At 40.5% G+C, this 14257-nt stretch overlaps 1 protein-coding gene across 1 annotated transcript in view; it reads right to left on the reverse strand.

Annotated features, from left to right (window-relative positions):
- The window catches only part of slc30a6 (solute carrier family 30 member 6), an 85173-nt gene extending 75478 nt beyond the window's left edge, over window positions 1–9695 (reverse strand). The window contains 5 exon segments of the mRNA XM_034681986.1: window positions 6450–6536; window positions 7980–8026; window positions 9513–9568; window positions 9570–9592; window positions 9594–9695. Coding sequence (XP_034537877.1) covers window positions 6450–6536; window positions 7980–8026; window positions 9513–9568; window positions 9570–9592; window positions 9594–9695 — 315 coding nt within the window.
- Between the last annotated feature and the right edge of the window lie 4562 nt (window positions 9696–14257).

A 14257-nucleotide genomic window follows, 5' to 3' on the forward strand; every position in this document is an offset into this window, starting at 1 on the left:
CGTCCTGCCAGGGCTCACTTCCAGCTGCAGCCAAAACACGAAAAATGTCCTCTCCCGTTCTTTGTCTGCTCAGATCAGAGCCATCAGGACTCTGTGTCTCCAGGGCAGCTGTGTTCTCCTCTCAAAATAAACTAACTTATATAATGAATCGGAGTGGCAGTGGCGGCGGCGGCGGTGGTGGTTAACAGGCGACAGGGAGTTTTCTGACTCCGTTTCTGGCAGCGGAAACGAGATGACGCCTGGTCCTTCAAGTCTCTCGCCCTGCAGTAATGTCTTTCCTCTGCTGACGGCCTAATGTCCCTGTTCCAGTTTCATCAGGACATTGTGTTACAACAGAAGCGTCTGTTGAACTAAAGCAACATAAACAAGTGCTGTGCAGCAGACGTTGTGAATGAAGTCCATTCAAACTACAGAGGACCAACACTCAACCAGGACAGGAGACTTTAAGAGACAACTACATGGTACAAGGAAAGTCTATCTCCATATCCAGGTGTTTGCTCAGCATCATCCAATGTTTGACTTTGGTTATTCTGGATCTTGGCTCTCGTTATGCAGGCCCAGTGCAACAATTAGATGTAAACTAAGTTGGTTTATTTCTTATGTTGACTTAGCTACGATTATTAATGCCAATTAACTGCCATTCACATACTTCAGACTTTCAGGACACGAGAATCCTCCATCAGTTGACCTGGTATAAAATCAAACTGTACACTAAATGAAAGAGGTTTTATTTCCCACAACACAAACAGTAACAGGAGACAAAGGATGCAACGACATGCTGAGGAAGAACTTCTCAACTTTTGCCCGTTTGAACTATGTTTGGCCCCTAAGCCGAGTACGACACCCTGTAATCCAATCCAAGGCTCTTTAGAGAAGCAAGACCCCCTGCCAGTGCTAGGTCAAAGTGGATTATAGTACAATAACCACACACACACACACACAACTATCATGTTTATAATCCTTTACATCCATTATCACGTGGAAGCATTTACAGTTTCCTCACGACATCTGTTCCTGTTTGTCCTGACCACAGTGTGCTCATGAAACCCACTCTAATTATCTAACCATGTTTTTTAAGTGAGAAAACTGGGACAAACTCTGTTGTTGTTCCCTGTTTTTACAGCAGCGAGTTCAGTGTTGATGCTGAGGTGGAATGTTTTATTTATGTTTATCAGGCGGATCACAGCCTGCAGCGAGATAAGTTCCTTTGGTGGCATTTAAACAAGAAGTACCGAATTAAAGCAGGAAGAGACCCAGCTAGATCACCCACCAAATACTAAACTTAACATTCTCCTGGTTCCAAATGAACTTATGTGTCAAAGTTGTTTACATGTAATCAGCTCTTTCTACAGCCTGATCTGCATGTAGGAAAACAAACAGGCCTGCCAGCATGGCTAAGGAGGATATACTGTCAGCCCAAGAATCAAGATTCACCTTGATGCAACAACCAACGAGTAGTCCAAGGCCAAGGCTTTGAGGGATTGACACCAAGTTAATACAACAAATGAAAAGATCCACAGTCCACACACAAAAACACCCACCTAAGAAATGTTATTCACACCTGCCTTTTTTAAAACTTCCTTACTGATCTTCCGTCTGTGTAAGATGCTTGATTCTGATTGGTCAAAACCACTTGACAATGGTTATTAACTTTCACTAATATGAGCAACACCAGAGGCAAATTGATTACACATCATGTCAGATCAATCCCCGGAAAAGAGTTTTGGCACATTTTGCTTCTGCTTGTTGAAACCATAGACCGTAGAGTTGCAAAGGGGTGGAACATTTCCGGTAAATTTCCATGGGAAGTTAACCTGGGGAATTTTGGAAATATTCCAAATTGGAAACTTTTCATGGGAATTTATGGGAATTAACTGGGAATTGAGGGTAATTTAATGGGAAGGTATCATATCCAAGCATAAATATTTGTTTTGCTATAAACAGACATCCATCCAAAATAATACAATTAAAACAGATTTATTTGTAAGTAGAACTTTATCAAGTATTAAATATTTTTTTGAACAATCTTTTTTTTCATTGAAGACCAAAAACATGAATGTTGAGTATATTCATATTCATCCCCCGACTCAACCGGACCCAACCCATTCAAAAATTAACTGAAATGCAATCCCAACAAAGTCCCATTCAAAATTTTAAATGCAAAGCACCCCTCTCCCTCCATAAAAGTCCCATTCAACATGTATATAAAAAAGCATCGTCCCTCAAGCTTCTCAAGCCTAGCTTCTGCAGGATTCTAGAAATCATCTGTGCATGTGATGGAGGAATGCACAGTGCATGTAGGGGGCGTGGTCCCTATAGTCCTGCAGTAAGCAGTGCGCTATGTGATTGAGGAATAGCCTAGATATTCAACTGTACTTGCATGAAATCTGATTGTTTTAGTCAGGATTATGCAAAAATATATTTTCCCCAACTATATACAGTGGGGCAAAAAAATATTTAGTCAGCCACTGATTTTGCAAGTTCTCCCACTTAGAAAGATGAGAGAGGTCTGTAATTTTCATCAGAGGTAAACTTCAACTATGAGAGACAAAATGAGAAAAAAAATCCAGGAAATCACATTGTAGGATTCTTAAAGAATTTATTTGTAAATTATGGTGGAACATAAGTATTTGGTCAATAACAAAAGTTCAACTCATAGACTGTATAAAATATGGACGTAGTATCCGTGACGTCACCCATCTGTTCCTGAGAGCTGTTTTGAAGCAAATCGACGGCAGCAGCCATATTGGTAATGCGGAACTCAACTAGGCAGAGTGTGACGTAGTGTGAGTCTCTTAGCCAATGGCTGTGTGTTCCCGACCGGGAGTCACGTCAGTCATGTCCTTATTTGGGCAAAACTCATAATCTTAATATCTTCTTAACCGTCATGTTAGAAAAAAATTCACCCCCCGTACAGTGTATGCCATTAGAGAGATTAGCGTTGTAGGGCCAAGCCGTTTTTTGAACCAGGCTGTAAACATGTTTATTAATGCTGCAAAGATCGTCTTTTTCCCATTCATATCTATGTGGTTTCCGGTGTTTCTGCAGCCAGCCTCAAGCGGATTTTCGATGTATTGCAGTTTATAGCACTTCCGCATTGGCTTCATCGTTTGAGACCGGAGTTTGCCGCTTGGTTCAACTCAATACTTTGTAACATAACATAACATACTTTGTTGGCAATGACAGAGGTCAAACGTTTCCTGTAAGTCTTCACCAGGTTTGCACACACTCTAGCTGGTATTTTGGCCCATTCCTCCATGCAGATCTCCTCTAGAGCAGTGATGTTTTGAGGCTGTCGCTGGGCAACACAGACTTTCAACTCCCTCCACAAATTTTCTGTGGGGTTGAGGTCTGGAGACTGGCTAGGCCACTCCAGGACCTTGAAATGCTTTTTACGGAGCCACTCCTTCGTTGCCCGAGCGGTGTGTTTGGGATCATTGTCATGCTGGAAGACCCAGCCACGTTCCATCTTCAATGCTCTCACTGATGGAAGGAGGTTTCGGCTTAAAATCTCACGATACATGGCCCGATCATTCTTCCCTTAACACGGATCAGTCGTCCTGTCCCCTTTGCAGAAGAAACATGAGGCTTCCACCCCCATGCTTCACAGTAGGTCTGGTGTTCTTGGGATGCAACTCAGCATTCTTCTTCCTCCAAACACGGCGAGTTGAGTTTGTACAAAAAAGTTCTATTTTGGTTTCATCTGACCACATGATATTCTCCCAATCCTCTTCTGGATCATCCATATGCTCTCTGGCAAACTTCAGACGGGCCTGGACATGTACTGGCTTAAGCAGGGGGACACGCCTGGCACTGCAGGATTTGAGTCCCTCTCGGCGTAGTGTGTAACTGATGGTAGCCTTTGTTACTTTGGTCCCAGCTCTCTGCAGGTCATTCATCAGATCCCTCCATGTAGTTCTGGGATTTTTGCTCACCGTTCTCATGATCATTTTGACCCCACGGGATGAGATCTTGCGTGGGGCCCCAGATCGAGGGAGATTATCAATGGACTTGTATGTGTTCCATTTTCTTACAATTGCTCCCACAGTTGATTTATTCACACCAACCTGCTTGCCTATTGTAGATTCACTCTTCCCACCCTGGTGCAGGTCCACAATTTTCTTCCTGGTGTCCTTCGACAGTTCTTTGGTCTTGGCCATGGTTGAGTTTGGAGTCTGACTGTTTGAGGCTGTTGACAGGTGTCCTTTTATACAGATAACGAGTTCAAACAGGTGCCATTAATACAGGTAACGAGTGTAATCTTAATATCTTCTGAACCGTCACTTTAGAAAAAAATTCACCCCCCGTACAGTGTGTGCCATTAGAGAGATTAGCTTCGTAGGGCCAAGCCGTTTTTTGAACCAGGCTGTAAACATGTTTATTAATGCTGCAAAGATCATCTTTTCCCACTCATGTCTATGTGGTTTCCGGTGTTTCTGCAGCCAGCCTCAAGCGGATTCTTGATGTATTGCAGTTTATAACACTTCCGCATGGGCTTCATCGTTTGAGACCGGAGGTTGCCGCTTGGAACAGCAGAGTTCAGAGAAGAAGGAGAGCTGGATGAGGACAGTTTCATGTTAAATCCACTGCAACAGGCAGATAAGAATCCATCACCATGGAACACTAACTGTGGCGGAATTAATCCATCCATTATCTTGACCGCTTATCCAGTTTGGGGTTACGGGGGGCTGGAGCCAATCCCAGCTGACTTCGGGCAGAAGGTAGGGTACACCCTGGACAGGTCGCCAACCTATCACAGGGCAATGCCTTGGAATCACTGGTACTATTTTCTTAAAACTCTAAACATAAATCATTTTAAATCAATAAAATAATCTTTAATCAATGTTTTTGCATGTTTGTATTTTAAGTTAGTGGTTGGTGTATAAGCTGGAAATGTATGATTAGCAGGTTGTTATGGGAATTAGAATCCTGACAGGGTAAGACAAGACTTGTCCACCTTGCCCCTGAAGAGGCCTTATTGGCCTACTTTTGATATATGTACAAGTGTATTCCATCATGGAATACACTGCCACATAAACCAGTTAACTCTGCTCTTATACAAATTAAATCTTATAAATCAATGCACAATGCATGAACAGTTAAGTGACATGTCGTCAGTTGTGGTCTTGGAAAGTCACCAGTTCCCTTTGTCGAACATGAAGAAAAGACCAAGTTAAAATACAGTCACGATCCAGTAGAGACTTTAAAAGTCATCTTAAGACCAATCTCAAGCACTATGACACAGACACACTTAAACACACACCTGGACCAATATGACCTGGACCAGGCAAGTAAGAGACCACGAGGTAATTACTATTCACCAACACTTGGACGAGGTGCTCCTGATACTGTCAAAAGATGATTCACAGACTCTGCTGGGGCAGTGATCAGTCTGTGTTGTACTGTGGTTTAGATGTTCACTTGTAATGCATTTAAAACACCTTCCTCAGGGATCAGTCACAGAAAACAACATCCTATGTTTTTTCTGTCGAGCAGCATGAAGCTTAAATATGAAGTGATTGATAAATCTTATTTTCTTGATATTCAGCATCCTGTGATGTGAATGCATTTACACACATCCTGTGGTGATGCTTAAATAACAAACAGCACTACCTGACAGAGACCTGATCAGATGCTGGAATTAACACCCTAAATCTGAGTTGTCTGTGCTGCATTCACAAAGAGGGAAGGAAACCACTCAGAGCTTGTCTGGTCTGAGATTTCCAATGAAGTAATGTAATGATCAGTGTTTCCCCTTCTTTCACCAGAAACCCTTTAAAAAAAGTTTTGTTGGAACAATAAAAATGGGTGGAAAACTTAAATCTAGGTTGTGTCTCACCAAAGATATCATTCATCTTAAAACATAATGTAACTGATGTTAATGTGAGGTTAACCCAGCTGATGTCTGAGCATGAGTCAAGTATAAGTTTTAATAGTGGGTGAGTTTAGTCAGTTTTCTAGTTAGTAAAGGGCTTCTTAAGATTCAACAGGTATCATGGTCTAAATGACACATTAAAGCTCACAGGATCACTGCAGGAGAAACTTTAAACAGCCTGAGCAGATACCTCAACAGCTAGACTTCAACAAAGCCTGCAGTTTAAAACTGCCCATCCCAAAAGGTCAAACAAAGCGGACTAGAGTTCAGCTTTTGGCTGATGGTTTTTCCCTGGAAGGCTTTCACTGGAACATGGTGACCTGCTCGACAAACAGGATTACTGGAGGTGTTTGGGTTTGGCTGTGTAGGAGAAACAGAATCCAAACAGCTTAAAGCAGAACGGGATTATAAAGGGAGGTTTCTCTGGATGCTAACTACTCAGTGACAATCAAGGCGATGAGGTTTTGTGATATGAACCAGGTGGAGTAAGTTGGTTGATTACCAAAAAGTATAAAGTCGAAAACAAATAAAGAGTGATGAGACAAGTATAACAAAGTGTTGTTTTAACACGTACCCGTCTATCTGAGGAGACCAGTCTGAGCTCCTGCAGAAGTTTCCCAAAGACGGATCTGTGCGTCTTTCTGAATGGATGAATGGTTCCCTGCAGATTAAAAGACATCATTAATAAGTATTATCAATCGATAAAAGTATTATCGTGAACTGCCAAGGGGCTGCAGATGTAAGTTAGCTTTAAGCTAACTCTGGTACAATGCATCAAATGGTGACATTTATGTTAAATATTGTACACAGTCCCTTTACAAATAAATAAATAAAAAAAAGCGACAATTTCGCTACATTTTCATGTAGGAAAAGTTAACAGCAAAATAAGGCAGCTCAAATGATTTTGTATAGATGGCAGAAATAACATCAAGATCATCTGAGTACAGTAAACTTACAAAGAGCTGTGACATACATGCAGAGTTAGAGGCAAACTGTGACCTACAGTGACACCAAGTGGTGAGTCAGTGTACTAGACAAAACTATCACAGAGTCTTTTACAACACTAACAGAAACAGCATCACTTGAATGAGGAAGAACTACAGTCTGTTCAGCTGACTAACTTGATTTGTTTTTGTCTCATGAAAGCATCACACTAAAGCAAACAATGAGGCTTTGATTGCTTTGCATTGTCTCTCAATGTTATAAGTGAAAGCACGCTAGAGTAATTGCTTGATGTAAAAAATAATGATAATAATTAACAGTTACAAAAATGTAACCCAGCAGACATTTGATTTATGTCAGCCAGATGATGGAGATAACAAAGCTGAGGGACCTCTGTGTTCATTGGGGACAGAAAAGGATGAGATAAGGTGTTATGGTCGGTGACCAAATCAGCGTCCAAATCATCAGCTAACCCCCAACCACAGATACAGAGAGATATCCAGGAGTTCCTTACAGTCCAGCCAGAGCATGAACAGTAAGAATATAGAGACAGTCAAGGACCATTATTGTTGTTTAGAAAGCAATCCATCTGCCCAGCTGTAAGAGAAATGCCACACCTGTAGCACACCTACAGCACCTTTGAACCCGGTCTAGGTTTTTGTGTTTGTTGTTTTTCAGATTTTTACATTTCTAATTGTCACCAGACAGTTTTATTAATTTATATTTTTTTAAGTTATATTTTTGGGCATTTTCACTTTTAATGGATGGGACAGCTGAAGAGAGACAGGAGTAGTGGTGGGGGAGGACATGCAGGTCAATGGTCGAGGCTGGAATTGAACCTGCGGCCCTCTGCGACAAGGGCTGTAGCCTCTTTGTAATACGGGGCGCTTAGACCGCTATGCCATGGCGCCCCACCAGACAGTTTTTTTAAACATCTTAACAATGAAAGTCACTAGAAAAACAACTAAAGGCAAACTTTTTATAAGCTCACAGCAGCCCTGTCTAACTTGATCTTGTTGAGTTAATTAATAGCGGGCAAATAAAAATACGAGGATACTGATGAGAGCACTAATAAAAAGGTGATGAGATAAAAGATCCTTGGATAAAAGAAAATGATCTACAATGAAACCCCCATAATCAATAAAAACCCTGAGACACTCACCAAGACGTACGTGTCTTGTTCATGCTTCTTCCTGTGCAAGTGGACATCTGTGGAGGAAGACATACACCATCATTAAAATTTGGTAACAGCAAATCACCTCGGTATAAAAGGGGTAAGAGGGCAGTGAGGTAGGGAACCAAATTCCAGGAGGAGTCTGGCTGAGAAATATAAACAGGTGTCAGTATTTTTGATGCATATGATGATAATTAATATACACACACAAGCTAACTTAGCAGACAACCTATAACCTGTCCTCACTGTGACTTATTTAGTATTTTCTAACATTGTTATGTATCAATTAGTTTCACATAAAGCATCTTACCATGAAACCACTCGCCTGCAGCATTATTAAGTAGGTACTCTACAGTAGATCTGCATGACATGTGAAAAAATACTACAAGTGATGTGTGATAACAGTTGATTGACAAGAAGAAAGTGGTATAAATGAACAACAACTAAAGAGAGCAGAGTAGTTACAACTTACATTTTTTTCTTATTTATCTGCCTTCTTCATGTGCAACACATACACAAGTTTTATAATGTTTCATTGAATCAAACATTTTCTGGGGGGGATTATTTCAGCACTAAACTGGCATAAATTCATCTGAAGGCAGCAGATAGTGTAAGCTTCATGTGACTGTATCATAATGGATCATTGAACTCACGCTTTACATTCAACAAGTTAAATGTAAGAGAGGGAATGTTGAATGTTTACGTAAAATCATGTTCTTATTTATTATGACAAATTAGGACCTTTATGCTTTATTAATACGGATTCTCATATGACCATGACAAGCAAATCGTGATAAATTGTTCAGAATTACTCTACAGTGTCTGAAAAAACAAAGTATCTCCATCATATAAGAAGACAGGACGCATTTCATTTTCATAACGAGAGATGGAACAAAAACACTTACCAGCATAACTCAGATTATTCTGTGTTCAGTCAGTGTGTTGGTGCAAATATTGTCAACCATTAACAGTACAGTTATATAGAAATATCACATATTATTTTGAAATAAGGCATTTCAAGTCATTGATTTGTCAGAATTATTGGATGCAGACTGACACTTACACAGACATTCCAATCTGATAGTAGACTTTATTGATTTGTTATAATTTATTTGATTGTTTCTCAGTACATGTCTCAGAAACGCATTATTCACCTTACAATATTGGTAAATAAAATAAGGTTAAATGTCTTATGTCTTCCCTGTAAGTTCATGATAAATTAACTGTTGTTACATTGCTGTTTAAGGCTGCTTCACCTGACTGACAGCACAATAAATGCTAGCTTAATTCGCTATAAACACACGTTGAGTCAACAGACTAGAAACACGGGCCCACAGAGACTCTGAGGGCCTCTGGTCTGGTCTAAACTGACCATCAGAGTCCATGTTAACATCCGATCTGTGGTTTAATACAACAAAAGGCTGAATGAAGTGAAAAAGCTCTTCTGACGTCTCCATCAAACTAGCAAAGCTGCCTGTTTGATTACGTGTTGTTAGCCGTTAGCCTGCTAGCATAACAAACCTGAATCATTGATGTTAATGACATCCACCGACACCATGTCAGGTTTATCCACGGACCACTTTCCTCTCCGTCACCCCGGACCGGCACCACGTCCGGTTTCGGGCCGAACTTTCTGGGGTAAAAGTCCCCGGCATTTTGGTAAGACAGACCCGAGGACGTGGACATCATTCCGTCCATCGCCATTTTGGACTTCCTGTACCCAGAAGCCTCTTCTGCTTGACTGGGCGGCGCATGCGCCAGCCAGCAGATCTGTATATCACTGCGGGCCAAAGATTACAAAGACGGTCCACATGCCATAGAGATCGAGTTTTCTTTTTCCGATTGAGAGCCAAAACCCCAGAGGTGGGCTGCATTAAAATACTCCCCCAATGTGGAAGACCATCCATTTTATACAGTCTATTAAGACCACCATATAAGGAGAACACTTGATAAAAGTTCAGGATTTATAAAGGACGGAAACAACTACATGTAAATTGTGAGACAATTGGTCAGATACATTATACATATTTTTGAGTAGAAGAAGATATAATTAATGTATTATAAAATAATTAGATGTTACTTTAACATCTATATAGATTAAATCCCGACTTTACATAGGAATGGTAATTTTAGATCACAGTTTTTAATTGCAATTTTTGTGTGCTTTACTAGCTTAGGTTGGCTAGACAGTCTATGGTAAATACAACATAGCCCAACTGTCCGCAAAAAGGAAAAGTGGAGGGCACATTGACTTTGACTCATGCAGAAAATGAACTCACCTAGCATCTTGTGGGAAATGTTGATTGTTTGTCTTCTTGGCTTTATTCCACGCCTGCACAGCCTGTTTGTACCTCACGCTCATTTAAACACTGCCATACTAAATGAGGTGAAAGCTACTTGCAATCCAAACATGTAGAGCAGCTTTCATACAGGTTGAGCAGGTTGAGGTTCTGTTCACGTCACGAAGATAGTGCAGCCTACCTTCAAGACAGGAAAAAAGAAAAGTCAAGCAGTGGGAAATAAAACAATCACAACAAAACATCAGTATCTAGATTTAAATGTACATAAAGTCATAAAAGACAGAGACAATAATCAGAGAAATAAAGAATAAGATGGGAGAACAACAGTAGTAGTATGACTTAATGGAGAGAGAGGTGAGTGATTTATTGACAGTCTGCTGTCCCAACCATGTGTCACTACAGAAGTACAAATTCAAAACTTCAACAAGGGACTACCAAAGCAATGAGATGACTGAATGTGAAAACGTGCAATGAACAGTAGCAGAATGACTACACACATTTCTTACCGCACAATTTTGAGGATGGCTTTCTATACTTCACATGCCTCTACATTTAAATCATATATTGCACATTTCGGAGTAAAATATTATACATCTTAATAAACTTGAATTCATGCCAGCTTGAATGTTGTAGAAGAACGAAAATATATGTTATAGTTCCACATTAGACTGAAGCCCCTGTGAGGAACTTTCATTGATTTTGGCACCCTCTGTGGAGAAAGTGTACCTCTAATCTCTGTACTAATTTTTGTCATGTACATGCATAGATAGAGCTGATATAAGTCGAATGCATCACTCTTTGACAATTTTTACTGTAGAAGCAGTTTAAGGAATCACAATATAGGAACAATCAGTCTTGTTGCTGTTGTCTTGTTTGCTTTGATGGTGATAAATTGACATCAGTGCTCATTTCAGACTGATTCATAACCACCTAAAGATCTTTAAGTACATCGAGACATCATTTTATGGTATTGAAAAGTAGTCCTATCTTCAAATCGGATTCAGTAAAATTATCTTTACACATAAACACATTTGGGAATTAAATGCAGTTATAAATGTCAGGATGTGTTCTCAGGTATTGGACCCAGAGATGAGACAGAGACACGGTAAAAGTTGTAAGTCTTTTATTTAACAAAACTGAGCTTTCCTGTGTCAAGAAAGAGGAAAATCCAAAACACTGGCTTGAAAGGCTGGCCTGGTGAAAAACTTGGTGTGGGATTGCTGCTGAAGGCTGAGATGTGAGATGGCTGTACAAAACACAGGAGGTCAGGCACACAGGAAAAATCTGAACACCGGTAAAACCCTGCCACAGCTTGAGCAGTGACAATAAAGTAATTTTGCTGCAAGGATCATATATTTGACTTCTGGAATTAAGGATATTTAAGCAGTCGAGATTGTTCCAGGTAAAGAGAGTACTTCTCCTGTCGTACTGTTCGTCAGTGTCTTCTGTAACTTCTTCTACCACAGGTCAGCCTGCATTCAGCAGGGCTCAAAATCATTCATGTATTTATGTAAAGTATGAGACAAAAGATGACGGAGCGTGACAAATTCAAGCATGTAAGCCTTTGTGTGTTGACATGTGTTTATGTGTTGACTGCCTCTTTTGTATAACTTTTTGTGTTTGTGTATTTGTGGGTCAAATTTTTGTGCCTATGTGAACATGTAGCTCCTCGTTCATACAGGCATGAATGGAGTTTTTTGTGTGTAAATGTTGTCAAGTAAAGTCTGAGGCCCTGCAGTCAAGTGGGGCCCCTTGGTACTTGACACTGAAATGTATAACCAAAGGGGGGGGGGGGAGAGAGAGAGAGAGAGAGAGAGAGAGAGGAGAGAGAGAGAGAGAGAGAGAGAGAGAGAGAGAGAGAGTGTAAAAGAAACAAAAGAGCATTTCCCGATTCCCTCAGTCACAGGAACGGAGAAAAAAAGACACAGAGACCATGAAATTGCAATTTATATGCATAAGGAAAAGAACAATAGACATAGGAAATGATAGACAGAGACAGATAGACAGAGCAGGAGAGAGTCAGACACACTGATTTCTTTTTCATTTGTGCAGGAAGTGCTTCAGACTGCACTGTAACAATACAGTAATGTGTTCTCTCCATCTGGCTTCCAGCCCTGACGGTACCTGGATCTGTTTTCTGTCACGTTGCAAGTTCCCATGATAAATTCCCTTGTGCCATATGAGCACTTGCAACACATGGCTGATATTACAGCACATATGTGTACATGTGGGGGAAACATGCAGCTATACATATGCCAGTAAGTTCTGGCTGGATGGGGAAGTGTCACTGTGTAGATTTGTTGGATTGTAATGTTTAAATCTGCAGCAGTCAGACTATAAACTGAGAAATGAAATGAAGCAGCTGTTTGTGCTGTTTGTCAGTAAATATAGTTAATGTTTGGATCAGTCTGATAAGATTATATGTTTCCAGATGGTGGGACACAGAAGTACACCACAGTAAATACTTCCTGATGCAGCGCAGAGGCACGTTCACTTAAATGTAACCCAGTTGCCTTAACCAGTTGTTATGCAATTCATTTTTGGTGGGGTCACAGCAAACTAAATGCTTTACAATGATAGATTTTCAAATGCTCTACGTGTTTTATGGACTGAACCTTCAACTTATCCCAAACCTTAAATGTAAAAGTCACTTGAACTGTGAACAACTGTTGACCCACAAAGCAATGTCCATGATATAGTGTCAGGAGTGCTTCGAAGCACAAACAAAGCTGAAGTTGTTTTTTTGGTGCTGGACACAGGTTCTTAAAGAAGGAGAAAAGTGAAAAGTTCTTCTGGTAAGAAATTCCAAAACTTTGATTCACAGCATTAGTTCATGGTGAAAGTAAAGGGGTTGTTAAAGTTCAAACCAGACCAAAGCCTCAAGTTAGAACATGCTGACTGTTAGGGACCAAGCAGCGAAGTACAAGACACAGTTGTAAGTTTTAAAGAGAAGTGGGTTTTTATTTTACCCAAAATTAGGCGAACAAAATTGACAAACCAAAATTATAAGAACTAGGCCTATAAAAGAGGTCAACTTAACATAACTCAAGTTAACGCAACAAAAGTTGAAGTGTGAGCTAAACAAACAGACCTGACACAATGAGCCATCAAGGAACTTATATAATGGTTGAGCCAAACCAAGTTTAACTCAAGGGGTAAACAAAATGGATGCTTAATCAAACTGAATTCAAAGTAACACTAACTAAGCCCCAAACCCCCCCATGACATCAGAGCCGATGGTTTGCTCCACTTAGCTGGCTTAAGCATAAAAGTCCCTTTCACCCTTAACCACACCTTTTTCCAGTGGGCAAATAAATGGGGATTTAAAATCTCCTCTTCAAAAGTAAGTTTTTGTTATTTGGTTTGAAGAAGAAAATCCCGGCTCTAAATCTTTCTATGTACGGATGCCATTTGGAAAGGGTTAAGATCTTTAACTTCCTGGGGATGTGGCTAGATGAAAGGCTGACATGGAGGACGCATGTTGAAAAAATAGTTGGAAAATGTGAGAAAATAAATAATGTCCTTCGGAGCTTGGCAGGAAGTGACTGGGGAGCTGAGAGAGGCACTTTGGCAATGATTTATCAATCCATGATAAGGTCGGTGTTGGACTATGGATGTGTAGTGTTTGGAGCAGCCTCAAAGACAGTGCTTGATAAGCTGGATCGAGTCCAGGCTAAGGCTCTTCGAATTTGTTGTGGAGCTTTTAGAACAACACCTATTCCGGCCTTACTGGTTGAAATGGGGGAGTCTCCTCTAAGACTCAGAAGGGATAAACTGGGGCTCAACTATTGGTTCAAAGTGTGCACCTCTAAAAACAGCCTTGCAACAGAGTGGCTCTTGGAGGATTATTGGGAATTGGTAGGAAGCAAAAAGAAATCTAACTTCCTATATCAAATAAAACAGCTGGCAGCAAACTTAGGGATTGGTCAAGACAGGGCAATTGGATTCGTCTGGTCTCCTGTTCCT

This window comes from Notolabrus celidotus, chromosome 4, assembly GCF_009762535.1.
Source record: "Notolabrus celidotus isolate fNotCel1 chromosome 4, fNotCel1.pri, whole genome shotgun sequence".
Lineage (NCBI taxonomy): Eukaryota > Metazoa > Chordata > Actinopteri > Labriformes > Labridae > Notolabrus > Notolabrus celidotus.